The 27,978-nt window shown below is 40.6% G+C and overlaps 2 protein-coding genes across 3 annotated transcripts; one reads left to right on the forward strand and one right to left on the reverse strand.

Moving 5' to 3' along the window:
- Positions 1-7,578: 7,578 nt before the first annotated feature.
- Positions 7,579-17,282, forward strand: irak4 (interleukin-1 receptor-associated kinase 4). 2 transcript variants are annotated; one of them, XM_008276108.1, is made up of 11 exons: positions 7,579-7,869; positions 8,925-9,070; positions 10,094-10,279; positions 10,888-11,054; positions 11,883-11,947; positions 12,063-12,177; positions 12,264-12,373; positions 14,897-15,083; positions 15,575-15,637; positions 15,923-16,087; positions 16,886-17,282. In XM_008276108.1, exons 1-11 carry the CDS (start codon positions 7,709-7,711, stop codon positions 16,940-16,942), a joined length of 1,422 nt encoding a protein of 473 aa, XP_008274330.1. In that variant the 5' UTR covers positions 7,579-7,708; the 3' UTR covers positions 16,943-17,282. The 2 variants fall into 2 exon arrangements, with proteins under 2 accessions (XP_008274330.1, XP_008274331.1); XM_008276109.1 differs by having other exon boundaries at positions 10,094-10,276.
- twf1a (twinfilin actin-binding protein 1a) lies at positions 17,274-26,315 on the reverse strand. The gene is made up of 9 exons (XM_008276107.1): positions 26,215-26,315; positions 24,757-24,837; positions 24,409-24,587; positions 22,420-22,515; positions 22,121-22,225; positions 19,937-20,062; positions 19,282-19,432; positions 19,036-19,157; positions 17,274-18,506 (listed from the first exon to the last, which is right to left on the reverse strand). The coding sequence occupies exons 1-9, from the start codon at positions 26,237-26,239 to the stop codon at positions 18,339-18,341; spliced, it is 1,053 nt and encodes a 350-aa protein (XP_008274329.1). The 5' UTR covers positions 26,240-26,315; the 3' UTR covers positions 17,274-18,338.
- Between the last annotated feature and the right edge of the window lie 1,663 nt (positions 26,316-27,978).

Here is a 27,978-nt window from a genome sequence, read left to right on the forward strand (position 1 = left end):
GTCAATGTATCAACCCCTTTATCTTTCTTCTTTACTTTTCCTTCGGTGTAGCCCTTAACCTCATCCATCAACGTGTCCAAACAGGTTCTAAGTGAGGAACAAATAAGGCGCAGCATTGTTTTATAGTTTAAAGAATAAACCACCTGTGGCGATGTTTTGTCATTTCTGAGCTGAGAATATTCTCAAGGCCTCAAAGCTGAGGTCTAGACCTGCTTTGAAATTTCAGAGAAGTTCATTGTGAGAGATCAGAGCAAACACCGTGGTTCGCCTTGGGTTATTTATCCAGCTAAAGACTGGTATTTTCAAGAGTATTACAGGGTGACAATACACGGGAAAAGCCTTGAAAGGAGAGATCAGGAAACCTTCAACAAATTAGGAATTTGTACACCATTAAAAAATCTGCTTTTGTCCGTGGGGACTAGAGCAGATTAGCGTCCCAGCCCACCTGGGGATGAAACTCTCCTCACGTCTTCAAACATCTCAAAGAAAGTTCCTCTGGAGGGTTTTTGCATTTCTCATGCAAACTTGTGTGGCACAAGTAAGAATGAAAGGAGACCAACTCAGATGTCAGTGACTTGACCCTTGACTCCTCACTGGCCATGTGGGCAGTCAGTCAGTTTGCTATTGTCAAAGAGGAACCTATGATTTTTGTCTCAGAATCAGAAGATAACTTTTACCCAAGGCTTGTTTTTTTTCTTTTTTCCTTTGGTTCTCTTCTTGAGTTTCGTACTTAGTTAATGTGAGAGAAAAGTTTGCAAATGTAACCTACGTGTTGCTGGTCTCTTTGTGGCTGCGAAGCGATGGAGATTAGCGCTGACGAGCGTTGGATCACAGGGTCCCTGCTGGGATGTCAAAGGCCTCGCTGGCTCCTTTCACCTCCGCCCTCTGTGGAGCAAAGCATCAGCGGTTGGGGTTACCTACCATCAATGATTTGCTTCAAGAAGATCAGAAGGTCTTTTCAGCATTCAGAGTCACTATTGACCTGCAGCAGCCCCCATTCCCACGTATATGGTCCCAGTTATATCTTGGCGAACCAACACAAAAGGATCCCCCTAGAAACCTGGATATAAACAATGGAGGTTATAGGCTCAACGAGAACCACTCCAAAACTTTGACCACAGGGAAGTAAGGCATTGTGTACATACAATACAATGTGGCACTTCTCATTATACAACAGACACCAGATTGTAGCAGTAAGACTGTAAATTAGAAAAATGTCTTAGCTAATGTAAACTAAACAAAATTAGCTTGGCTTGAAATTGCAATAATTTGATTAAAGCATCCAGTGTTTGCTGAAGCCTGATCCAAGAATTGATTAATGTTAATTTCATCCATGTTTTTGATTCATTACAGTTCCTAGTTGTGGTAATGACTGGATGGGCAGTAGGCCAAATCCAGAAGTATTTGTCATTTCTCAGCTTTGAAATGGAGATGCAGACAAAAAAGAGCAGATCGACGCAATGCTGGAAATTTCAAAATGCAAACTGCCAACATGGAAAAATTACTATTTGGCATGGCTTTACTGTGGCCCGATAGATTGACATGATTGGACAATGTAACAGATGGAAATGATGGGTATTTTTTTAGTATGGTATTCCACATTTATTGCTATAAAGAGAAAAATGGTTACAAAAAAAGCTTAGTTTCACAGGTATAGATGGCATGTTTGTGTAAAAATGCTTCAGAGTCATCATTTTGCTTCCTCCAGTAGAGGTTAGATTATCATTCCTCAAAACCCAGTTCATAGTTCACTATGCTACATTTCTTATTACGCAGCATGTGTCCTCACACACAAAGTCCAACAAGTCATCACAATATTCTCTACTTCACACATCTTACATCCAGTATGACTGTTGAAAGTAATGAGTCACTTCTTTTGAATGGAACCAGTCTATTGGTTCCTTGCCACAGCAAGAGTCACAGAGCAAAATTTAAGTTTAAAAGTTGAATTAGGCTGAACTTTTCCTGCAGCAGAAGATGATATGATCCAGCAAGGTGGTGTGCTGGCCAGTCTAATACATGCAAGTACACAGATAGATAACTTTACACTCTATCTCAACAGTTGGGGCCACGATCACCTCCGAGAGTTGTTAAATTCTTTGCTTTTTAATCATATTTCATGTCTTCATCAAGACAAGTTAGCAAATGTATAATATGATTAGTTCTAGTACACTACTGAGTTCCACTATGGTAGAATACTCATATTAAAATAGAAACAGTACACCTACAGTTTGTGTCCATGTGTCTTGCCGGGTTAAATTCAGGTGCGTGTGTACATTGGCTTCTTGTTGCACGACTTGTGGCATTTTGCCAGATGTCCCAGAATACACCAGGCTAACAAGTAGCCTTCAAGCAGCGGAGATGCCAGGGGAGGCCGTTCTTTTTTGTTCTCCTGCTGGTGTGCTCGGCTGGACAGATCATTTTGGGACTGTGGCCAGAGATTTTTGAGGAAATATGAGAGGGCAACCTCCTGCAATCAGGCAGTGTTGGTGACCACTCGAGTGCAACGCAGTGGCGAGCTGCCACTCAAGATGCCGCCAGATCATTCCTTAGAAGTAAACTCCCGATGGGCTGCGGATGTGTGTTTGCACGTCTGTGTGTGTGTGTGTGTGTGCTTTGTCGGTCCAGGAAACAGCTGCTATTTTACTGGATGTGCTGTGACCCATAGAACTGAAATGAGGAGAAACTCACAGCCTACCGTCCACAAAAATGACCTTAATTTCTGGTTGACTGGAGTCACAATGCTTTAAATTATCAGGTCCTCAGTCACAAGCTCTGCAGAAAATTGCATTAGTTTTCTTGTGTTGTGAGAGTTTCCTTTTCATGTGAGTTCATGTTTGATCCATATCCAGTTTTCTGCATGTTTAGGCATGTGTTAATCTTGACCATGTTTGTCAATTATGAGTAATTGCAGGCCACCGCTGCCCTCTATGTGTCTAATCGGTAATTACAGCATCCTCATGTGCTCTGATTTGAGTGACGGGGCTCTTGAATTATATTACTGCTATAAACATGCAAAAATCATAGCAATAAAACATGGTCCAATACAAAGGCTATTAAAATGCTGTTCACTCCCTGGGGTTTTCCTTTAAAAAACACACTGAAGTAGATCCACAGTGTTCCAGTTTGAGAGGAGACTCCCTGCAGCGAGCTTTCAATGTCCATCAGTGGCACACTGCTAAAAGCCGTGTATGCGCAGGCCGTGGACATACAGACATACATTGAAGCTCTTCTATTGGAACCCGATGCTGTGCCCATACCCCCTGTTGCTCCTCTGTGTCTCCCCAAGCGGGTCCTCCCATTCATTTGGCTCATTTGAATTCCAACATGGAAGAGACCTCTGATGAGCTGGGTGAACTGTTACACTCCACGACAAGACTGCTAATTAATCACAGCGACTGTACACGTTGTGTCTTGGGTGTTGATTTGCGAGCATGAATCTGCCTGTTTACACCTAATGAGTTGAAAGCACCTGTCTGAAGTCAGTCATTACTCCCAGCAGCGCATGCAGACGCACATCAAAGGGCCAGAGGGTGTCTACCGTCTTGTTTTAGGTGTGCATCTAATTACTCAAGCCTGAAGTGTGGTTAGTGCAGAGCAGAGACAATGATGTACACAAATTCCACTTTTGATAGAACAATTTTGCAGCCTCCTGTGACTCTCATGTACACTATCATTACATTCCAGCCACGGTGATGTTGTGACATGTTTTTTGTTTTTTTGCCCTTTTTCTCTTTTTTAATGTGTTTTATTGTTTTTACTTGTGCTCAGATCGCCCCTAGAAATGCAATCTTGATGGGACTTACTGAAATCAACACATCTGTTGTTTTGTGAGATAAATTCCTGGAAATTTTCCAAAAACCTGTTCTAGCCACAGATTTAGGGTATTTCCAAAATCCTCAAAGACACGGGAAAAAATATCTTGTCTGCTGCGAAATAATAATAATAATTAAAAAATAAATAAAGTATTTCATTCAGCAGTATCAAACATATCCCTCAACTCACTCTATATTATGTGTAGTAAGGATTAAATGTGTTGCTAGTCAGACCAAATGTAAACTAATGTAGTGTAATACAGCAGTCCTACAATAAATTCTGCCTTCACCAAGGCTGTGTATAATAATGTATTTGACTCTGTGACACAAAGGTAATGATAACAGATGAGGGATAGCAGCCTCCCTATCTCGTCAGCTGGGTGTGGTACCACCTCTCGTCTCGTCTGTCCTTGTTTATCATGAACTTTCCCTAAACGTCATATGATTTCCTCTGGTCACTTCTTCCACCTGCAGAGTTTCTGGCCACTGATGTAAGCCCCTCTGGCACTTCTACCTACAGGGGACTTTGCTTTCTGCTCTCCCATCTTCACTTCCTTCACTTCGGATCCTCCTATCTGCCTCATTTCCTTTTTGCCTAATTTAACAGGAAGCACATATTCAAAGGGATATCATGCATTAGAATGTCCAATATAACTCTTTCAAATGCCACTCAGTCACTAATATTGAGTCTGGCCATCAATGCATTAAGACATTGTGGCATACTGTCCACCACCTTGTTGATGGTGTCAATGGGCGGGACGTCCCACTCTTCAGTCAGATCCCAAAGTCAGAATTTGTCTCACCTGGGAACTGGGACTCAGGATGTAATCATTGCACCTGGTCAGAAGTGATTACTGATCTGTATAAATAGAAATAAAAAGAGGAATGTGTCTGAAAACAAAAATTATTCCAACTTTATGGGCAACGATGTTTATATTTCCTATATAATCAGTGTTCTAAAGAGGGGTTTCCTGTCAGGCTTTCTCTCACATTCCCCTCTCACTTGTCCCACAGACTCTCTCCTTCCTCCCTCCATCCAGCTACCACATCAGCTCAGTCCATCCCTCAGCTCACCACAGGAGAGCCCAGGGTCTGGCTTCGCTCTAAGTCTTTGCATGTGAAGTGTCATGTTGGGATCCTGCCTCTAAGGCTAAAGGAGGCGTGCAGGAGACAGTGAAGCACTTCAAAGAATCTCCTGAGCACAGGTGTCAGGGCTATCCCACACCAGCAACACAATGACACACACATGGCATTAATATGAGCTTGAGATCACAGGTGTCTGTCGAACATGAAGCTGCTCTGCCGGCCCCTAGGGCACTAAGAAATATCCTTACATTACAAATATTACACATAATTGCTGACCCCGCTTCTGGCTTGTGGTTACACCTAAATGTAGCACACAGATGCATACATAGAAGAAGAGACAGATACACTTCATTACTCAACAACCACACACAGTTGCTCTCATGAAGTCACAGGCAGGTACTTAAATGCATTTGCAAACACACAGAAAACAACAAAAGACATGTTTCAAGACAAACAACCACTGACAAGGTCCCATTAAAGTCATAAATTCAGAATTATGTGTTTGTGAAAGCTGGTATCCGACAGGGAAAAGGGGACTACACACTCTTGGCCACCATAATTGCAGTAATGGCTCTCATTAGGCTTTCCTTACAAAATAACTTAATTGCAGTTTGCTTACACATGTGGTAAAGTCTCCTTTTCGTGTAATTCAGACCATGTGCAGGCACTGTCAGAAGATATAAAAAAATACATTAAAGAAAAAAGTAGTCCCGTTTAGTTTACGACCCACTAATGAGCTTTTATTATGAAGACTATCATTTTTGGTGTCATCACCCCAGCCTAAAAATATAATAAACAGGCCCACACGTGACAGTTGCGTCTCTAGGCTCAGATCATTTCATGTATATTGTTTGCGTGAGGATAAAACGAAATTATGCTCAGCTGTGAAAAATCGTGTAAAAGTCGCTTGTCATCATCGGCACTCATCTAAATCAAATGTGGCAATAAAAGGATTTGTTTCTGCGTGTGTTGTGGGTGCGGCCTGTTGCTGCTGCATTAGCGACGGCCATATGCTTTGGGTCAGTGTTTCCACAAACTTCCCTCTAAACAAGAATTTCACTTACAAACAGTATTTTTTTAAAAGAGACTGTTTTTTTTTTTGTTTGCTTTTTTAAAATTTATTCTTAAAATTCTCTGTATGTGTTACTTCACATAGCATCCAGATGACTATAGGATGTCAGTTATTTAAGTTTTATTTTGTTAACTTGACGTTTTTATTGTATTTGCATTCCACCTGCATAAACAAAACCTCGATAACATAAAATATTGTAAGTATACATAGGTGGGTACATTACACAGAACTTAATAGCATAATAGCTTTGGGAATCTGGACTTCATTTTTTTATTTTTTTTTTTAATTCTGTTTGGTTTGAGCACAACAACTTTAGCAACCTTAGCATCATGGCTCAATGGATGGTTGCTTCACTATTTTGATTCAAACACAAAACATCTCAACTCATGGTTGGATTTCCATGAAATTTGATTTGGTATATTCATATTAGCATTGTAACTGCAATGGCGTGAGCATGCTGGCATGCAAACAACTCTTAATCTTGTTTCATGTGTTTTTAGTTTTAAAGTCCAATATTTGTCACACGCACACCTCACAACTCATCACCCCACCCATCCAGCGAGACAGCCGGGCCGTCCAGTCCACATGGAACTGATCACAATTCAACAAACACAGTGTAAATAGCAACTAGGACACCATAAACAGATCGAGTGCTGCTAGTACACACAGAGGAACAAAAAAAGGCATCCTGAGCACTTGAGAACAAAATGCCTCCATTTGTTTGCCAAATTGCTATTGGGATTTGACACAATCTAGATTTAATGAGGGTGTTTGTTTCATGCAGCCTTAAAGTTGTTTTTCTCCTGTAAAGCATTTAATACATTAACTGCATGGACAGTGCTGTTTAAAATACTGCTTTTTATGGACTTAATAGACTGCTCCTATAGAAGAACCATGACATTTCCAAAGATGGATGGCATTCTTTATGGGTGCATGTATTTTAATACATTCCTTTTTTTTTTTTTTTGCAACAAATACCATTCGGGGCAACCACAAAGTGTATTATAATTAGAGGATTAAAGCCTTGATAATACTAGTACTTAATAATAATCATAATAATCATAATAGTAGTAGTAATAATAATACATGTTAAATGATAAATACTTATTATAATAATAATAACAGTAATAATAAAAGTGGTAAAAAGTCTAGACTCTGCGTTGCAATAGATAAAATGTTGAAATTAAAGTAAAATACAAGTCTAAAACACAAAGAACTTTGAAACTTTTAAGTGGATAAGGGTTAAATAAATGCTGACCTTGTCCTCATGCCTGGAGGAAGTAACAGGTAAAAGTCAGTTTGTTAGTTGTCCACTAGAGGTCACTGTGACACAGTGAACGTGAAACAACCACTGGATCTCTGCTTGTCTGTCTTTCTGAGCTGAACTGTCAAACAAATGGACACAACCAGGACAAACCTCTATAACGTATTAACTTATTGCTTCATAGTAAACCCTCTGGTCCTGTTGTGTCTCATTAAAACCTTTAAATGTTAGTTTCGCTCCTGTCCCCTCTCATGCTCTTTATTTCCGTGTCGTAGGTGGAGACTGTCCTCTGTGTTACGTTAAGGGGAAGTTGCTCAATATCGGAAATTTTACCAAAACTGCGAGCAAAATATGAGATTGCTGTTGTTCTGCTTTTTCAGAGTGTGTCCGTAGGTGAATAATTAGCAACACCGTGTCATCATGACGGTCAGATAGAGGCCAAACGTAGATTTTGTCAGGATATCTCGCAGGATGGATAAATCATTAACTTCCGCTACTTATATTCGTAACATCAGTTATCGTCTGCGTCGCCAGTTGTCGGATTTTTTAGATCCTCAGGACACCTGGAAAGAGGTCATAGTGTCCATACGGAAAAGGAATGGAGAGCCCAGGTACTCTCAACACCATGTCAGGTAAGACAGGGACACAAAGCCGAATGTCTTCTCTATTTACTGAGTTAAACTACAACTCTATATCTATGTAGCTAGCTAGCTAGCTAGCTGCCTTGACATCTGTGCAGTTTCATGTCCACCTCTTCATTCATTTGTGCTTTTGGAGTCTTAATACATTTGTGAGGCACTCCATCTCATACGGTTCACAACAGCAACAATACTATTAATAAATCCTATTTGTTGGCACTTATCATTACACCCTTTGACCCAGTATTTTAAAGCGTCATCAGGCTTCAATCATCCAATTATAATTCTCTTTATGGTGGTTTTTATAGCAAATAAATTCAAGAAATAAACTCCAGAAAGACTGCTGTTTGATCTTTGGGAATGTTGTGGTTCTTCTTTAGAGGCATCACTTACATTGTTCCAATAACTTCTTTCATATATTTCCATTACTATACACCTACCACACCTTTTGGAGTCATCTGTATTTATGTACTACTACCAGCATTTATGAAAATGAAAAATATACTGACACATAAGAAAATGAGCACCGTATGAGAACGCTCAGCTGTCACATTCTACCAGTTCTGATGTACGGATGTGAATCTTGGAACATAAATAATAAAAATGTCAAACAAAATCACTGCAGCGGAGATGTGGTTTTGCATGCTACGTACATCTTATAAGGACAGAATAAGCAATGAAGATGTTTTACAATTACTAAACACAAATTATACGCTGTTGAACAAAATTAGGAAACGGCAAGCAACATTTTTTGGACACACCATAAGGAAGGAGACCCTGGAATATATTGTCATAACAGAAAAAATGAATGGGAAGAGAGGACAAGGCAGACAGAGGATGAAAATGATAGACGGACTGACATCATGGAGCAGGCAACAGTCACAATTCAGAAAGCAAAAGATCGGATTAGATGGAGAGAAATGATCGCCTTCGCTGAATGGCATGACACTTGATTGATTGATTGTATTCATGTATCAGTTGCTCTTAAAGTACAATCACAAGCTCATCTGTTTTAACTATAACAGTCTGTGTCTTCTGTCTGTTTCCAGGAGGTTTGAGGGTCTCGTCGCACAGGGCCGGAGTCCCACGGTGGAGCTGCTCAATGACTGGGGCACCAGCAACAGCACAGTGGGCGAACTTGTGGACATTTTGAAGAGTAACAAGTTGCTGGCTGCTGCTGATCTTCTGCTGCCTAGTATGTCTTTAAAAGCCATTAAACTAATAATAATCACATTCTGCAGAAGCGTTGTTAGGATCTAGAAACACTGGGGGCTTAGACCAGCGCACAGTTTGTTAGAGATGAACCTCTTAATTGCACCATCTTCAAGTCATTTCAGCGCACAGTGAATATAGAATGTGAGACACTGTGCTCCCTGCAAAGTAATGTCGTCCCACTTTCTGTCTGTACCGAGCCCATGTTCCAAATTAATATCAGTGAGAGCAGGCAGCCTGACCAGTGTTGATCAGACTTTGTGTCTTGAAATCAGTCTTATGTTAAGCGGTACCCTGTGACAAAAATATCACAAACCAGCCCAGGCTGCCAACGTTTATCTTGTTTGTAATGATTTTATTCCGTAGAGTTTTGGGTAACCCTCTCTTTAAATAGTCCAGGAGAAGAGATGCAGCTGCTGGTGAGGAACAAAAGTTCACCCATAAAGTCCTATAACACAATACCCCAAATTAATAACTAGTAATGAACCAAATAAGCTGCCTACAGGTGAAAGACAGATTTTAACTTATATTGCTCTTGTCTTCAGCTTCTCCTTTTATTGATAATAAGTCCATCATGTATGTCTGAGGCAAGAAAATAAACTCTTGAGATCCCTGTTCATAAAACACAGTAATATTTGACAGCATCTTCAAATTCTTCAAACTTTACTAACACCTACATTATTTGATCAAAATAGTTTTACAGTGTCCCTTGTTTATTATGTCAGAAAATATGTCTGACACAAAGATTTTTGAAGCTGTATAACAGACAGACGACCTTCCGTGTGCACTTCCTGGGCAGGCAGAATACAACAAAACCTGTGCTACAGTAAAGGTCAAGTAATTCCTGGAAAGCAAGGAGCAAAACTAGCAATAACAAAGAATCCTTTTCATCAGACAGTAATAACAGTCATCTCTAAAGATCAAAGCCTGCACTTTTGACTAGCAAACCATAACCAGCACCAGCAAAAAAGACTTGTTCCGATATTCTTTTTGTCCTTTTGTCCAGACACCACAGTGGAGGAGGTCACGTCACCAGAAACGCTGCAGATCTCCTCAGCAGAAACACACAGCGCCCTTCCGACCAGACTGCTGGAGGAGAGAGAGCTGCCGCCGCCACCACCGCCGCCACCTGTCAGCTGTAATCTGCAGCCTCAGATACCGCAGGAGGACACTGAACCAGGACACACAGGTGGTCAGTTAATCCACATTGTAATTTGATTGACTTCTATGAGACATGTTAGCCATCATAGTCATGTGTCTTCTTTGAGTATGTGCTACTGACAAAGTGTAGTTAGATGCTGAAACACTCGACTTCAGATATTATAGTCTTCTTTGCAAGTTTTTACACGAAGTGAAATGTCTTTGTGGGATAAAGTTGCACATTTGGATTGATAAAACTCAAACTAAGTATTACTAGTAACATAATTTGCATAATTATTACCCCGATTGCTTTTATTTTTGAGCAACACTTAATTTTAGAAGCTTTACCAAATGTTGGGAAGTTTAATCTGTAGCAATGTACCATAAACTAATATGTCTAGTATGTAGAGTTATAAAGTAACATGAAGTCCCTCATAATTGTATTTGTATATATTGCTTGAATGAATGCATTTAGTAACATCACAACACTACGTAGGGCAGTTTCATGACAGCGTAATGTCACTAACAATGGTGATGTTTTGTTACCACAAGCAGAAGTGGAACTGATGCTGCAGCTTGGAAAACTTGTGATTTTGAGTAATTGACCAGCAGGGGACAGCACTGGGATCTCACCCACTTCTCTGTGTGTTTCTACATTAGAGTTAGAGTTGACCAGTTTCTTGTACAGCGAGCTGAAGAGGATCACCGGAGACTTCGATGACCGCTCCACGTCGAACGGTGGCAGCCGACTGGGAGAGGGAGGCTTTGGGACGGTGTACAAGGGTTTCCTGGACAACAGACCCGTCGCAGTGAAGAAACTCAATCCAGTGAGTGAAAATATTATCCCACCAAGCACAGGCTGTTGTTAATCTTTTCAGGGCTACACAATATATCGTTTCTACACTGACATTTAGATGTGCGCATGTGCAAGAAAACTGCTTGGTTCTCATTTTCTACGACTAATCTACAAGAGAGGTCTGTCTGACAGAACGTAATTTACTCAGATTAAAAAGCTCTTGCATTTATTTTTTTTAACTTTATTTACAAGTCAAAGAATTTCGAGACATACAGGACCCACATGTGCACAGCAAAATGAAAGAAGAACAAGATAGAAACACTGAAATGGAGGATTTGCTTGGAAAAAGAGAAACACAGCTTCAGTTGTGTGGAAACATTTGGCTACAGAAAGGATGATGTTGACCTCAAACAGGTGCTCTGTTGCCCGTGTCTTGCAATTTTTGAAACTACACGAAGCAACAGTTGTTTAAATTAGCACCACAAGGGTTTGTATGATGAGTGCAAAGCCTAATTTAAATGTCATCCAAAACGAAAAAGAAATTTGGATGTCTTTGCCAGTGTTGCACCAACTGAGAAAGGTTCCAATCAGGTTACACTCAATAAAAGTCTTTTCAATAAAAAGGTGTTTTTTTAAGTTTTTTGTTCTTTGTTTTGATTTTTTATTTTTTATTTCTGATGCAGACCCACTCCCAAACAAAATCACCCCAGTCATTCTAAAATGATTAATTATTTCCAAATAGAGTTATTCAAGGCATCTGATTAAAAAAAATAAAATAAAAATCCCATATTTTTTCACATAACAGTATATATCACAGAAAAACAAAGTATTTCACAACACAAAATATGATCTCATTCAGATGGATGACATGCCGATGGACACGCTGCAAGTTCAGTTCTACCAAGAGATCCAGACTCTCACAGTGTAAGTTTCAAACATCAAACCCTCAGCAAGACGGTGAATAAGCGTAATCTACGTTGGTGCATTCATTCATACTTGCAAGTGCAGCTCTGGCTTGATAACACTGTTTATTCCGCAGGTTGAAACACGAGAACTTGGTTGACATGGTGGGATTTTCCACTGATGAACAGCAACTGTGTTTAGTGTACGCCTTCATGGCCAACGGCTCTGTGTTGGACCGACTCGCTTGTTTGGTAAGCATCGTTCACTGCTCTACACAGACTGACTTCTAGTACCTGAGCTTTCACACAGAGGATTGTATGGTTTTTTCTCCATATAGGAAGGAAGTCCTCCGCTGTCCTGGCAACAGAGATGCTTGATAGCAGAAGGGGCAGCGAGAGGTTTGGAGTATCTGCACTGCAACCATCACATCCACAGAGATGTTAAAAGGTACATAGAGTGACGTCCTTCTGCATTATTAGTGACCTTTAAATTATCTTGTTTTAAAGAAATTTGCTTTTTCCCTTTCTTGCTGAGACTTACATGAGAAAAACGATGCCGCTCTTAGATCTTTTAAACATGAAACCTCAGCCAGCAGCTAGTAACTTAGCTCAGCATTAATATTATAAACAGGTTCATTGTTGGTTTATAGTTCTGCTATTTTACAGATTAAGCAAATGAGATATAGTGTGTGAATTTAGTCAGCTTTAGAGAGGCTAATAGGCAGAATTGTTAGCATGTGGTTTCACAGCTTGGGTTTTTTAAGCATTCAACCAACCAGGGCAAGTGTCATGTATTGATCAGTGAACCTCGGAGGTGCTATGAGAAGGGTTTTGTTACCTTTGGGTGCAGCCAGACTTCCTGTTTCTCAACATTTCCTGTTAATGTGTGAAGCTAAGCTAACCCACTACCTCTTTTAGTTTCATGTTTTTTTGATTCTGCCACATTTTCACTCACTGTGGCCTTATTTTTCACTGCAGTGTGAAGTCCTGCACCTCTATGGAAACAACACAAACATGGTTACAGATAGAGAGAACTCAAACATATGTTCTGTGCAGAATGACACAGGTATAATGCTGTATATCATTGAAATTAATTCATTTTATTATTTATTTTGCAATAATTGGAAAAAACCTGAAATCGACATGTACAACATTTTTTCAAGTGCTGTGGTAAAAATGTTGGCTTCACATGCTGCAGATATTTACAGTGACTTTTTACATTTTTACAACCTCTACAAACTGTGTTTTTTGCACCACTGCACATCAACCCTAGAAAGATATTTGAATGTATCACCCAACAACTTGCAGACAACTTGTTCGTCTATATAGCATCTTTTTTTTAAAAACATGCTGCTTTCATTCAGGGATCATGTATGTTTTTGTTTCCCCTCAGTCTCTCTTGCCTTCTCCTCTCTGCTCTGCATGAACACAGCCTTCAGTTCAGTCGGAAACTTTTTAAAGTTCTGTCATGTGACTGTTGGTCATACATAAATCAGTCATGTCTGTGAAGATTCTCAGTCATCCAGGTCATGGTTATTCTCGTAGATTAATCGTAGCAACTGGACTTGCTTGAGTTCCTTGAAGACATTTCACCTCTCATCCAAGAGGCTTCATCAGTTCTAACTGACTAGTGGGGAGTTCCAGAACACAAGCTGGGAGTAATGAGAACCCTACAACACCGGGCCCAGAACGTGCCAACCAGGACAGCAGGAAAGGAGGAGGGACAAAAGCAAATCAAAACAGCACTCAAAACCTGTGGCTACCCAAGCTGGTCTTTCATCAAATCCTCTACAAAACCCAGAGGAGACAGAGAAGAAAAGACCAAGAAACAAAACAACATAGTCATCCCATATGTTGCAGGAGTTTCTGAAAAGCTCAGGAGAATCTTTAACAAACACAACATCCCGGTGCACGTCAAGCCCACCAACACCCTGAGACAGAAGCTGGTCCACCCTAAGGACAAGACACCGAGACATAAACAGAGCAGCGTGGTGTACGCAGTCCAGTGCAGCGAGGAATGCCCAGACCCGTACATCAGGGAGACAAAACAACCGCTTCACAAGCACATGGCACAACACAGAAGAGCAGCTCCTCAGGACAGGACTCAGCAGTCCACCTGCACCTGAAGGACAAAGGAGACTCATTTGAAGACAACAACGTACAGATTTTGGACAGGAGGACAGATGGTTTGAGTGAGGGGTGAAAGAAGCATCTATGTCCAACTGGAAAGACCATCCCGCAACAGAGGTGGAGGTCTGAGGCATCATCTCTCACCGGTTTACAATTCAGTCCTAAGACCTCTCCCCAGGAACATGAAACCACATTCACACCTAGCCACAAAAGACCCTAACGAACCCCATTGTGGCAGGGGGAGCACTAACAACTCACATAATGAGGGGGAGGAGCAGCAAACCCCCAGTTGAAACCGAAACTCAGGTGTTAATGGATCCTAAAGAATATAAATATCTGGAACTCCCAACTCGTCAGTTAGAACTGATGAAACCTCTTGGATGAGAGATGAAATGTCTTCAAGGAACTCAAGCAAGTCCAGTTGCCACAATTAATCTACGAGAATAAATCAGTTATGGGCTCTTAGTTGTGCCGAGAAGCACAGAATTCTTTATAAATGCTAAAGTTTTGGCTAATTTTATTATTGAGGCATCTAGAATAAAGAGATTTTAATGAAATATCAGATTTTCAAACCTAGATTGAGATAGAACCAGGCACAATATGTTCACAGAGATTTGTTTTAAAGATAACTTGCCTTTCAGACCCACTAGCAGGTGTTTGGGGACTCAGAGATTTAACAGACAGACATGAAAGTGGTGTTGATCATTTCATGTACCTCTCAGCAAGAAATCCAATAAGCACATTTAATCATTCTTTCAACATGAGCAGAAAAATGGGATGTTTCAAGTCACATATGTTTGATGTTCAACTGCTTATTGTCACTCTTTTTTTTTGTTTTTAGTGCAAACATCCTGTTAGATGAAAACCTCGTGGCAAAAATCTCAGACTTCGGGCTTACGAGAGCATCGGCCAATCAGACGTCAACAACTATGATGACGGAAAGGGTTGTGGGTACTTGTGCTTACATGGCACCTGAGGCACTAAGAGGAGAGATCACACCAAAATCTGACGTCTTCAGCTTCGGAGTGGTAGGCTTTCTGCAGACACACTTGCATACGTAATGTCAGGAATAGAGAAACTGCAGCCCTAATGGAAAACACAGAAGACCACTCAGCAGTTTGCTTGAGTGCAAGGTTCTCCCAAACTACTGACACACACATAACTGCAGGACGCAAACATTATAGTATACATTTCTTCCCATTTGTGAAAACAGAGCTGTGTGTTGTGTATCGTCTTACATTATTTCCCACTAAAAAAAACCGAAACAACGGTTTTTTTTTTTAGCATAGCTGTACTGTATTAGCAGCTAAATGGAAAACATATGATCCATTGGATGAATGATTTATTGACTTATTTCCTTCCGTACAGTTCACTATACACAGCACATTCAGTGGGTCTTATTTGGACAGCTGTGGGAACCATTACAGTGTCAGTGAAGCTACCTGGCGCATGGAGACGTAATAAAGGTTCCCTGATGCCCAGAGCCATGTGATTAACCCCATCTCTCCACCGTCTACAGGTGTTGTTAGAAATATTGTCTGGACTGCCGCCATCTGATGAAAACCGGGAGCCACAGTTCTTGGTAAGCTGCACAAAAGAGGCCTTCACTGTGTACCTGTCAAGCAACAGTTTGCGATTATACAGCCTCATACAGACTTTGTATTCAATATGTAACACGTATTGGTTAATAGAGTAGCTGCAAGGGATTTGAACCTGAGTTTAATCTCTGCCGATGACATGCTGAGCAATCCAGACTGCTGTTTAACACTCGGATCCATTTCTTGGAGCGTATGGCCAATGGAAAATCCCTGCAGCGTGATGAAAGCCGCAATGCTAACTATGTTGTCTCCCTCCGTCACTCTTCAAGATGGATGTCAGGTATGACATAGATGATGAAGATGAAGCGCTGACTCTGGAGGACTTTATGGACAAAAAGATGAGAGGCTGGCACCTGAGCCACGCGACGAATATCTACTCTTTGGCCTGCAACTGCCTGCACGATAGGAAAAACAGACGGCCAGTCATGAAGCAGGTACAGTGAGGAAAGAAATATCCTGGCAGATATTGTAAGTGTACGGGTCAAACTGCTGTCCTGGCATCTGCACTACTTTCTGCATGTCGCCTTGTACTTGTATTTTGAGCTTCAGGATCACTGATTAGTAAGTTGAAGGACGTTACAGCACATCTAGGGAAAACAAAACCAACAATGTCGTCTTAAGTCGTCTCAATACTCAGCCACACGCTCAGTTTGTTGTACTCAAGATGTAAATTACACGAAGCACAAAGATAGTTTCCTTTTAATGAATGGCTCATTAATTCCCAGCAAACATTACTCAGACAGGAATAAATAATATGCTTGTTTTACACACTATTTTCAGCTGCATGTGTCACTGAACTTTATAGCAGCAGAATAGTGTGTAAAAGACTGAACTAAAATAAACTAATAAAGAATAAAGTCATCCAGTGCAACACATTGGCTCCTCAGTCATTTAATAGTGTTAGAAAACAGCAGAGGAATAATTAGTTTAACAAAGTAATAGTATATCTGAGGCTGTACTTTGGTAATGGATTCAAGGGTAAAGCAAAAACGGTTTCTTACAAAAATCTGTTTGTCTTGTTGCTGAATTAGGTGTTGATAAATTGAATTCTTAAAGTTTGGCACACATAATTTGGAAAGAATTTTACTTAAGTGTAGCATGGGATGTGATGTCCGCTTAATTAGATGTCATCAAAGCTTTTACTCTCCAAAACACAGATGAAAATCCGAAGTTCATGCATCACTTGTAGGACTGTGTAGTTCTGTGATAAAGACTGCCGTCTGTTTTCACAGGTTCTTTCGGAGATTCGTGGAGTTGTCAAAAGCGTTTCACTGGAGTCAGACGTGTGAGTGAAGCGGAGCGTCTCAGGGATTTCTCAGCCTTCTTTAGCCACCGTGCAGACTGACAAATGTATTTCCTTCGCTGCAGTTTTTATATAAATGAATGTTTCTTGACGACTGTGGCGAACCAAGAATTTTTTTTACATCAGAATCTTTAATAAAAACTTCCAGTTTACTGTATTTTTGAAAAGAGAGACGTAGCTTAGTTTTGTAATTGTTACAAAAATACTGCAGTACGCTGCAGATTGTGACTTTGTTCTGTCAGATTTGATGGTTTATATGCTGACAACTGTTGTTTTATTTATTGTGATGACGGCTGAAGGAATAAAATGAAAGCATGTGATTTAAATATTTTATTTTTCTTCTGAAAAGAAAGATTTGTAAGAAAACAAATAAGACCAAACATGATTTTCTTCTATTATAATGACACTGTATGAAGATAAAGGGACTTTCCCTTCAAACATGAGGTGAGCTTAGTAGTTTGCCTAATATTAATCAGTAGACCAGTGGATGTGGCAACACTTTGATCAAGGTACTTATAGTATTCCCTTTCCTATCCGGTAGCTTAGCGTTCCCTCTTATATGGGAGCCAGCAAGGTTTGAGTAGCTTCCTCTTGTGAAATCTGAGATGTATTGATGTAATATTTCTGGAAGCCCCAGTACTTTCCACTGTGATCCTCACCAACACAGACAATCACCAGAATAGACCAGACTGTTTCTTAATCATAGAGCATCACACAGCTACAATATGTACATTTACAGCACTTGCATAGAAAAATAAGTTTCTCAGCAGATGATTTTTTTTTCATGTAAACCACAGTTATATCAAAAAAGAAGTCAATTTTCCAATATAAAATGCACTGTTAAAATGAATCAATAGACACAAGTGGGATAATTAGAATCTTTTCTGCTTTGGAGCACCTCATTGTGCAAACAGTAGGAGACGAATGTTCAACACATTAGACACAGAAACATTAATTGACACAGACTTAAGGAATGCAAGTTAAGAATTCGAGCATGTGAACTCAAAATGGGGGAATTTTTTTTATCGTATTGGCGCAAGTTCACATTAGTCGCACTAACAAGTCTCAGAGCTGGCAACACTGGAAATACCTCGACTTTGTTTGGGCCTCTTTGAATCACTCTCAAGTAACTTTTGTGAATATACTAACATACATAAATACGCTTCCATTTGGCAAGCTACAAATGGAAATTCTGAAGTGTGTCATTGCTCAGTTGTCCTTGGCGTGCATAGTTGGGTCTCTGGGTGAACTCTGTGGGAATTTGAGGTTGTCGTCTTATTCTTTTAAACAAAGCGTGTCAAATATGATTTCCCCCCATCGCAGGAATGTTCCACTGTGGAACGTGCTGGGCATGGAGGTGGTGGTCAAGTGCTGAGGTCTGTTCAATCCTCCTCCTCTCCCTCGGCGGGTGGTCTGGTGATGCGGCGGCCGCCCCTCTTACCAGCGGGGCCTTTGGGTTTGGCAAAGGCCTGCTTGTGTGCATGCTGCTTGGGATGCACCTCCTCATACAGGAAATCACTCGTCAGTTCATCCCCGTTGTCAATTTCCAACTGGGAAACAGGAAAAAAAAAAAATAGGAGCAGATGTAACGGACTGTTGCATGTAGTTTAACTCCTGCTTTTTTTAATCTTATTTTTAGATAATTAAGGGTTTACCTTGTTCATGCAAATTAGTTTGAAATACCATTTCAAATTCTGTGTGATGCACAATACACAAAATGAATTGACTTGAAATAGATTCCCCAAAAAAGGTCCTGAAGACCTCTTTTCTCAGTCAGCTTCAGAAAAGTCATGATGTCAAATAAGAGGTTTCTGTTTTTTGTCTGTGCTTTTCTCACCACTTTAAAGTAAGATGAACTCACTAAAAACAAAGAGTTTTATGCTCTTCACTACAATTTTTCATCACAACAGGTAGTTTTTTTTGTTTTTTTTTTATCTGTTAGCACAATAAAATGCTGCAAATTCATCTCCTTTTTCCGACCCAGGAACTTTGCTATCCTCAAGGTGAGAGGCACCTGTCTCAGCTACAGTTTCCGAGAAGACGCACTGAGCATTGTCGTGTTTCTAGCTGGTTTCCTACCTTTTTCTCAATCTCAATCTGGAGTTTGTTTTCCACCATGTCAACCAGGGGATTTTTGCAACTGGAATACAGCATCCTCTCTCGGATGCTACAGTTGTACCCTGGCATAGAATAAATGAAGACTACAAAGGAAACAAAGAGGAAAATTAAATGAGCAAACATGACGTACCGTTCAAAGCAATGTAAAAGTACACAAAAACTGTGGGTTTTATCAGCTTTTATAAAGACGTGTGAGAAACTATTCACCTGTTGACTCCAAGTAGTCGCCCTCGTGGGAATGTTTGTAGAGGAAGAAGTGGTAACGTGCAGAATCTTTAGGGATTCTCGTTGGCAGGTCTTTCACCTCTGTTGGCTCAGTGCTGCACAGCCGAATCAGCTCTTGTTCTTGATCTACTAGCTGTTCACACAAGTTATGAAAAGTTACTCTCAGCGTAGGCAGAGGGTGCTTGAACCAAAGTCCCTGCTTTAAATGCCAGACCAATTCGGAAAATCTATGTGGGGGCACCAAATAACAAACTGCCTCCACCTTTCTCAGGTGTGTTTGAGTGAAACGTTTGCTCAACAGTTGTTAGCGTGCCGCTCAGCAGCCAGGAGTAGCACTTCAATGGATAAACAGAACAAAACAAATTGCTTCTCTGCAAGGCTTTTAGACTAACAAACAAAGGGGGAACTGAGGAGGCCGCAACAGTGGCCACAATTATTCCTTTGTACTTTGAACTGATCCGATCTTGTGACATGAACCCTCTGAATTTCAATGAGGAGACACAAAGGCTTTTTGGGCAACATGAGTAACTCATTGTATCAATCTAGAAACAACTCCTGATCAAAAACATCTCCACTTCTCTAAACAAGATCAGATAAAAGAACCGATTTGCACATTTAAATTACTACTAGAACTCACCAGCTGGACATAGTTGATTTTCTTGTCCCTAAAACGTTCGAGTGCTGCAACACCGTCTTGGTGAATGGGGAAGGCCACTCCCTGCAGAGTCTGCTGCTTGGTGTCCACACTTATGTCTGTTTGCACCTGAACGCATCGCAAACACAGGGACACACGCAAACACAGACACTTTAGGTTTCTACTGTCTCACTGTCATCACTGTGATCACTGTAATACACTTCGTTAAGCAAAAGCAATTATGCTAATGAGACCTTTAAATAAAGTGATCAGTGCATTACTTCTATAATACGACAATAACAATGTGCCTTCAACATTTAACATATATTAATATGCACATGTATGCAGAAACATGCTCAAACACCCAAACAAATTACCGAATCTACAAAGACAACCCATGCTTTGTAGTAAGGAAGCAGTTTCTAACATATTCCTACACACACACACTCTCTTGTATTTCCTATCTTCTTTAGACCCCCAATTAATGCCTACCTCTTTAGGACCACCCTTTCCAGACATCACAACACACAGACACACACACACACACACACACACACACACACACACACACAGAGAACAAACTCTGGTGTTTAAATTCAATCATGAGGGGACAAATCAATGCAATCTCTTGTCAGAGTGTCGACAGATTTCCACTGATGATTTTGCTGTCTGATAGTTTTTGAATTGAGCGAAACAGAATCGATATTCTTCATTTCAGTCATCTGGAAATAAAAAGGTTTACAAGAGCAACAAACAGCTTGAATGCTGGAACATGATGATTACAGATGAGGTGCTTGTATCGGAAGTGACAAGGCGCCTCCACGAAATCACACAGAAAACTGGAAATGCTGGAAGGATTACACTGATGGATTGCATCTATTTTTAGAGGCCTGTTCCCACAAAATGAAATGCCGTGCAAACATGATTGAGCTTCCGATGTAGCTACCTCGCATACCAAAAAGGATTGTGGGTCTTTTATCCATCTGCTTAGTAAAAGGCGGGCAGTCTCCAAGGCATGGTAATGATAAATATTTCAAAGCCTCTTTTTCATCCAGGCAGTACAGATTAATGGTATATTATCTTCCCTCAACAGCTGGTCAAGAGGGACGAGCACAGGCCTCACTTCCCGGTTGCGCTGCTGCTTTTAATTGACCATACTTTGGTGAGGGACTGCGCTGCTCAAAGCACTTCCATAAATGGTAAGAAAGGCAGTTCTTGTTTATGTGGCGGGCTGGAAGAGCTGCAATTAGAAAAAGGCTGTTTCTCAAAAAAAAAGAAGAGTTTATTTGGGTTAATTTGTAGGAGTGCTTTATAAAGTCAGAGGAGGGAAGCCTTCAAATGCAGCTTTTAAAAATTTCTGTCTGGTGCACTCTGTCTGGCAGTGCCCTAAAGCTCCCTGCATGAGCAGCGTAAACACTGCTGACAACATTAGCAGCGTGCAGCGGGTATCACTTTACAGCTTTTCTTTTTCTTATCACAACAAAAGGCAAAGCACAGAAATAAAGCTAAGTTGTGCCCCATGCAGAATCAGTGCCAAGCACTCTCACCGCTCCCATCTGCATGTAGCGCTGAACATTGAAATCTTAGATAGGAACACTAACAAAAAGCTTTTCTTTAGCCAATTTGTTGATCGGGCTAGACGAGATTTACGACTGTAAACAATCCTTCTTATGGAGCCACGGGTAAGAGCTGTACAAGCCTAATAGATTCATCTCTGCCAACATCCTGCTGTTCTAATGCATCAGCATCTCTGCACTGTGTTGATACTGCCAGGCAAGCATATGCACACTTGCACTGCTGCTGACCTTGTGCTGTTTGGAAGGCTGCATCGCTGGCCTTCATTGATACCCCGCACTGCTTCTGGTGGGATTTACATCTCGCACACAGGAGATGTGATAAGGAGGAAGCATGCTGCAAGCTGATCTAAGCTATTTTTTCCTCTTCTACTAGAGCCTCGAGAGTAAGGATGACGTAGTATCGTCTCTTTTCAGAACTGAAACAGAGCCTAATCTACATCTACAGTTACTTCAGAGCATTTCAAACCAGAGAAATTTGTCAACAGGTGGTAGTTTCTGTGTAGCCGTATCATGTGCAGTGTTTTATTTCCCCTAAGATGATCTTAAATTTAAGTGGTGACCAGAACATGAAATCCAAATCATTTGTCTGTGTTTGTGTGTCTGTGTTTACCTCACTTAGCTTGATCTGTCTCAGTTCCTCCTCTGCAGCAGTGAGAGGCAAAGGAGCAGTCTGCGAGGTCAGATGTTTCCTGTAGCCACTGAGGTTCAAATCATCCTGGGGCCAAAGAACAGCACAATCACACGTCATACAACAAAACAGCCTGACTCGCTAATATAATAATCGCTGCTGCAAAAAGCGCTCAACACTGAAGCTTAACTTGTAAATGTTAGATTTTTCAAGCTTCTGACTGAAGTTTGAGCACATAAAAGAGCTTTTCATTTCATATTAAGTGTTGTTACGTGACCAACCTTTGTGGTAGCGAAAATCTCATCCTTGATGTGCCCGCCTCCAAACTCTTTCTTCAGTGTTGCTCTGGTAGCAGCGTATAACATTTTATGTCGCACCTGTAAAGAATATGAAGAAAATCTTTATTGTTGAAAGAGTGAAGGGAGCTTTTTGATGAAAAATCTTTAGCTTCTTTTTTTGGGGTCTGTTTTAAATGTTTATTATTGTTCCTTATAATTAATAACAGAAAAGAAAATTAATGTTATGGATACAAATGAAACTGTATTATATTTTGCTTTTAATTCCTGCTTGTGTATCTTTGCAGTCGGACAAATGTGATGAATTCATTTCTCCTTCAAAAGGCATGTGCTAAGTCAATCTTTCTTTTTGAAATTTTGTAAACCATATTGTTAACATGCTTCTAATTGCTGTATATCCTGCAACGAAACAGTGAGCCACATATAAAAACACAGTCACAAAGCACTACTAGTGGTCAAAGAAAAATGCCCTCCCTATCAAATTTGTGAATTTACACTATGTAAATGCAGTTGAATTAAAAGGCCTAATCCAGTGTGGTATCGGTTGCAAACAGGTCATCATTATGAGAAGGCTCCTTCACATTGATGATGGGAGCCAGCTCTTGTCTGACAGCCTCCTGCCCCCTCCCCCTCCCCCCCTTCTTTTTTTAATTTTTGCATGACAGAACAATAGAATGATCTTTTTCCCCACACTGCACTCCACATAAGTACCCTCCATGCACAGATTGAATGTTATGCTGATGTGCATGTCACGACCAGCCACGTGATGACAAACACGCATCACACAATCAGGTTAAAAGGTATAGGGAGGGGGCTGCGCTGAAGAAAACCGTACAATGTGTTGCTGTTAAAATGCTTTGTTGCAGCCACTTTGTTTGGAATGATTTGTGTTCTGGGTATTTATCTATTTTATTTGATACAGACATCACAGTAGAAGCGTATGCACCAGATGGACTAGATGCACTGTGTTAAGTGTTTGTAGTGCCGCACTAATGAACAATGTTTAATATAAATAAAATGTCCAACACACACGTGGAACAGTGTTTGATGTTTCTTTTTCAAACAATGCAAAACAGCGGTATTCTGTACATTCTAACGTTTGAATAAGTTGAGTGATATACATGCACACATACCAATCGTAGGTCAAAACATTGCTAAATATGGCATTAGACGTAGAAAGAAACATTAAATGAAGAGCCATTTGTGAGATGAAAGAGTTTTCTGTCATTGCTGAGCTCAGTCGAATGATCTGGCTCACTGAAAAAAGCTCATCACTTCAACCAAAAACACACTCGATCAATTTAGTCATGACAACATGTGTGCGCTGGTTGTGAAATAACTTTGCAACATCCAGACAAGCCTCAACCTGAAGCCCTCTGCTTTGAGCTAGAGCAAAGGAATGTTAAGCTTTGCGATGTTGTTCAGAAAGTCAAATTTGAGCTCAGTTCCACTGTGCACTTAGAGTGCTACAAATATACTACGAGCACTGCTCCCTTCTCCTTGCCACATTCCTCTTTCCACTGCTACAAAAACAACATTTGTCTGTTTATTTGTCATGCCTATTATGAATCACAGTGACTCCACGCTGTAAGTGGTTCATCAAGTTTCAGTGAAAGAGAATGACAATGACTTAGGTAACTTTGTGTGGGTCGAGAACACATCGGATGCAAAACACACATCTTTATGACAAGGAAACAACAAAGTTTGATAAGCTTATTTCACCTAAAGGCACTAAGAGAGTGAATTTTAAGTCAGGAAATGAGAGCCTGAGGCCAAGCACCATGCTATTTGGAACACCATAATCTACCCATATTTAGATTTCAGGAGGCCTGTTAGGGAATAATGAATGCATGCAAAGACTGACTGCCTTGATGTGGAAAACCCCACCCATCTGATACCCTAAGCAAAGGAGGACAAGTGCCATGAAGAATGAAAAGCTATTCATTAAAACCAGCACAGACTTAGTTTACTTACAATAGAGTGGTCCGGTGACCAGGCCAGGAAGATCCACTCATAGCCTTGGTTGTTAGTGGAGTCCAGCCGATACAGAATATAGCAGGGCACATCGTCCTCGAGGAGGGGCAGCACTAGGGAATCATACTCCTGGTCCCATTTCTTTGATGCTTTCCTGGTGGCGCCCAGAGTCAGCTGCTCTGGAAAGCAGATGGGTGCAACAAAGATTTCAGCACCACATGGGTTTGTTAGTCATGCTGACATTCTAATGTCAGCCTTAGCAAAAGTTTGGGCAGAAGTACAATTTCCGAGTTTTCTTGGCAGAAGAAGCTGTAAACACACACACCAGGACTCCGGGACACTGCTTACCATCCTCAATGACGATCTTTAAGGCTCGATACTGATCTCCGCTCTTGGCACTGGCAAAGATATCCTTCACATCATTTCCCGCTGAGGATAGACAGAGAGGGGGTCACACTCTTTGTGTTTTAAACAGAAGCTTTCTTGACAACAGCACACTCTTGCTAACATGGTCACTTAGAGTCATGGATTGTGAGTCTGCCGTTAGAGTTTCATGAAATATGGTGTGAACTATCAGATGTCACCCAAAGAAAAACTGTGCATGCTAATCTTTTCACTTGGAATTTAATAATGTGTCGATTTCATTCTGAACAATCTTGGGACCAAATGAATGAAAAGAAAATAATAACTTTGCAGTGCAACAACTTTATAGACCCTTACACTAGACAGTGACTGAAGACAGGCCACCTTTGACCCCAAACCCTTGCACAATAAAACAGGTCTTCAATTCTCATTTAAACCAGCGTCCTAATGATCGTAGCTGCAGTGACTCTGCAGTTTTCCACTCTAATAACCTTGCCAAAGCTGGGTCAAACACAGATACATGGAGATTAATTCTGCAGAAAGGCAGACCTGCATAACTGTAATCAGTGTTTCCAATGCCAGAGAGGGGAAGGCAAATGATCACAGACAAATGAGCATGTCGATACTGGGATTGGGTTCATTTTACTGTGCAGGTTGAGTGTAGCAGGCTGTAAGCAGACACAAATAAAGAGCATTGTAGCACCAACAGAAGGGCACTGGGGAGCACTGTGAATTAGAATGGCCCCACGAGTAGGATCTACTTCCAGATTTAAGATAATGTACAAAAAAACACGGTTTGTGCCAAAGAGTTAGCACAGACATTTGCAATCTGCTACTTCTGCTTGTCTCGTATGAGCTCACCTCATTTGCAGTTTGTTTAACCTGAGGGTAAACACATTTTTTGTGTGTATACAGACTACAAACAATTCTGCTCCGTTGCTAAAAGGCAGAACAAGAGGTCACTTTCTAATAAAGTCCATTTTTTAATAATAACAGTGTCGATAATGTCAGAGCTTCTCACGTATTTACGGAAACAGCAGCAGGTACCAGGCCAGCAGTTTGTTTAAATGAAGGCGTCGCCCCTCCATTCAAAGCCCAAACTAACGTTACAGGAGTTTAGCTTTTTGTTGGGAAGCTGATGTATAAAACGTTTTCTGTAATACAGTGAAGAAGGAGTTAAAACTAGTCGTGATTTAGGTAGCTGGTAAAGTGGCTAAAGACCCGAGGATTAGGTTCTGTAGTGCTAAAAGTGCCCAAACAGATCACCGCTGAGCTCACACATCACGGCAGCGCTGAGCTAGCTAGGAGTGGCTAGCTAACTTGACGCTAGCTTCTCGATGCAATGAATTGTTTCAGGGGCTTAAAGCTCGCCTGCCTGAAGCTCACAGCCCCGCGACAAAATACAGAACCACAGAGACACGGAAAGCAGAGAAACGCATCTACCTTGAATGCCCGTTTGATGTGACATTGTGTCTTTCGTCGGATAAAGAGCTGATGCAGCTGATCGGGCGAAACCAGGGCAGAGAAGCAGGAAGAGGACTACACTGACAGGCCCCGCCCCGAGCGTGTCGTCATCAACATCAAAATCACGTGCTGTGGGCAATAATTAAAAAAAAAAAAAAAAAAAAATTATTTTATCATTAATGTCTTTTTAATGTTTTTGATAGTGGAACATAAATACAGCACAATACAACAACGAAGAATAAAAGCAGCATTTTTTTTTTGATGAATATTTTTTGTTTAACCTTTATTTTATCAGGTAGGTTAGTTGAGAACTGGTTCTCATTTTCAGTAACGACCTGGTTAAGAGGCAGCATACAAACAAGATGAACAACAAAAATAGATTACATGTACAGCAAATCACACAATATTACAAATCAATGGTGTCAGAAGCATTCAAAGAATTTTTAAAGCACTACTACCTAATATTACAGCCGTGTCTTTGAGAGGGAATCTACATCAAAATCTTCTCTTTAATGTACAGTTGTATATAAAAGTTGGGTTTTACTGTACAAATTATCTATTTTGTTGGTTTTGATGAATGGTGGCATTTGAGGGCTAGTCCAAACAACTGCAGATGGTGGTTTCTGAGGTCTACTTTGGGTCACTGCCGTCTGTGCTGTCTTTGCATTTTCAATAACTTCACAGACTGCATGACATTTGCATTCATAATTTTTCTGATATTTTTAGAAATCAATTCTTTCCTCTACCGGTGCAGTGTTCCCTGGTGCTTACACTTAGAAAAATAAAGATGCTAACTGGAGCAAAAATGATACTTTGCAGTGATGCTGTGGAAGAACCATTTTTAGGCACACAAAGAACCTTTTAGCAAGAGGTACTTTATATAACCCTTTCTTTCAACAGTTCTTTAAAGAGTTCTAATGGGTGCCTCGTGACCATCAGAATATGGTTCCTTTTGGTGCAAAAAGGTATAAATGATGTTCCAAATAATTAATGCAAAAATAGATTATTTGATGAGCCATTTTCAAGATAGCTATGTGTGGACTCAAACAGTTCGACTTTCATATCAGGACTTAATAATGCAACATAAGGTATGTGAAGAACTATTTCCCTAAAAAAAGAGATTCTTCTACTGGTGATGATGCTTCAAAGAACCACAGGAAGAACTACTAGTTTTCTGGGCGTATCACCTCCATGCTTAACAGTCAGTTCAGGTGGTCTTTGCTGCTAACCTTTTTCTCCAAACATACCGTTGGTGAGTGTGGTGAAGGAGATCAATTTCAACTTCATCTGTACACTGCACTTGTTTTCAAACCAACTCTGGCTTATACAGATGTTGCTTGGCAGCCTTCAGCTGTTTGTTGCATTAGCGCTACATCTCACCTCTCCTGTGTGACCTGATCCTTCATGTAACTCCTTTGCAGACTTGTGGGGCTTCGGATTTATATCTTGATCTTCCGGATCTTGTCTTATCTTCCACGGTTGAATCACATCTCAGACAGTGAAAACTGCAAACTGGAAGCACTTTTTATTCTACACTCTGCTTTGTAGTCTCTTTTTCCACACCTTTACTGAGCTGCTTAGGGGAGCCCGTGGTTGTTAAATGTTATCACAAGATTTGAACAGTCAGATAATTTATCAGCTCTGGAAATGTCAACAGCTGAGTAAACAAAGTTATGAGCAGAAGGGTACCTAAATGTTGGCACATTGCGCAGTTACAGATTCATTTCTTTCTCTATACCTTTT

The sequence above is a fragment of the Stegastes partitus genome, unplaced genomic scaffold (genome assembly GCF_000690725.1).
Source record: "Stegastes partitus isolate 25-593 unplaced genomic scaffold, Stegastes_partitus-1.0.2 Scaffold65, whole genome shotgun sequence".
NCBI classification, from domain to species: domain Eukaryota; kingdom Metazoa; phylum Chordata; class Actinopteri; family Pomacentridae; genus Stegastes; species Stegastes partitus.

Bases quoted from the DNA above. Each gene is read 5' to 3' on its own strand.
- irak4 (XM_008276108.1), top strand. From the start codon at position 7,709: ATGGATAAATCATTAACTTCCGCTACTTATATTCGTAACATCAGTTAT. The intron at 7,870-8,924 runs GTAAGACAGGGA...GTCTGTTTCCAG, and splicing joins TACTCTCAACACCATGTCAG to GAGGTTTGAGGGTCTCGTCG. The intron at 10,280-10,887 runs GTCAGTTAATCC...TTTCTACATTAG, and splicing joins TGAACCAGGACACACAGGTG to AGTTAGAGTTGACCAGTTTC.
- twf1a (XM_008276107.1), bottom strand. From the start codon at position 26,239: ATGTCACATCAAACGGGCATTCAAG. The intron at 24,588-24,756 runs GTAAGCAGTGTC...TCTGCTTTCCAG, and splicing joins AAAGATCGTCATTGAGGATG to AGCAGCTGACTCTGGGCGCC. The intron at 20,063-22,120 runs GTAAACACAGAC...CGATGCGTTCAG, and splicing joins GACAGATCAAGCTAAGTGAG to GTGCAAACAGACATAAGTGT.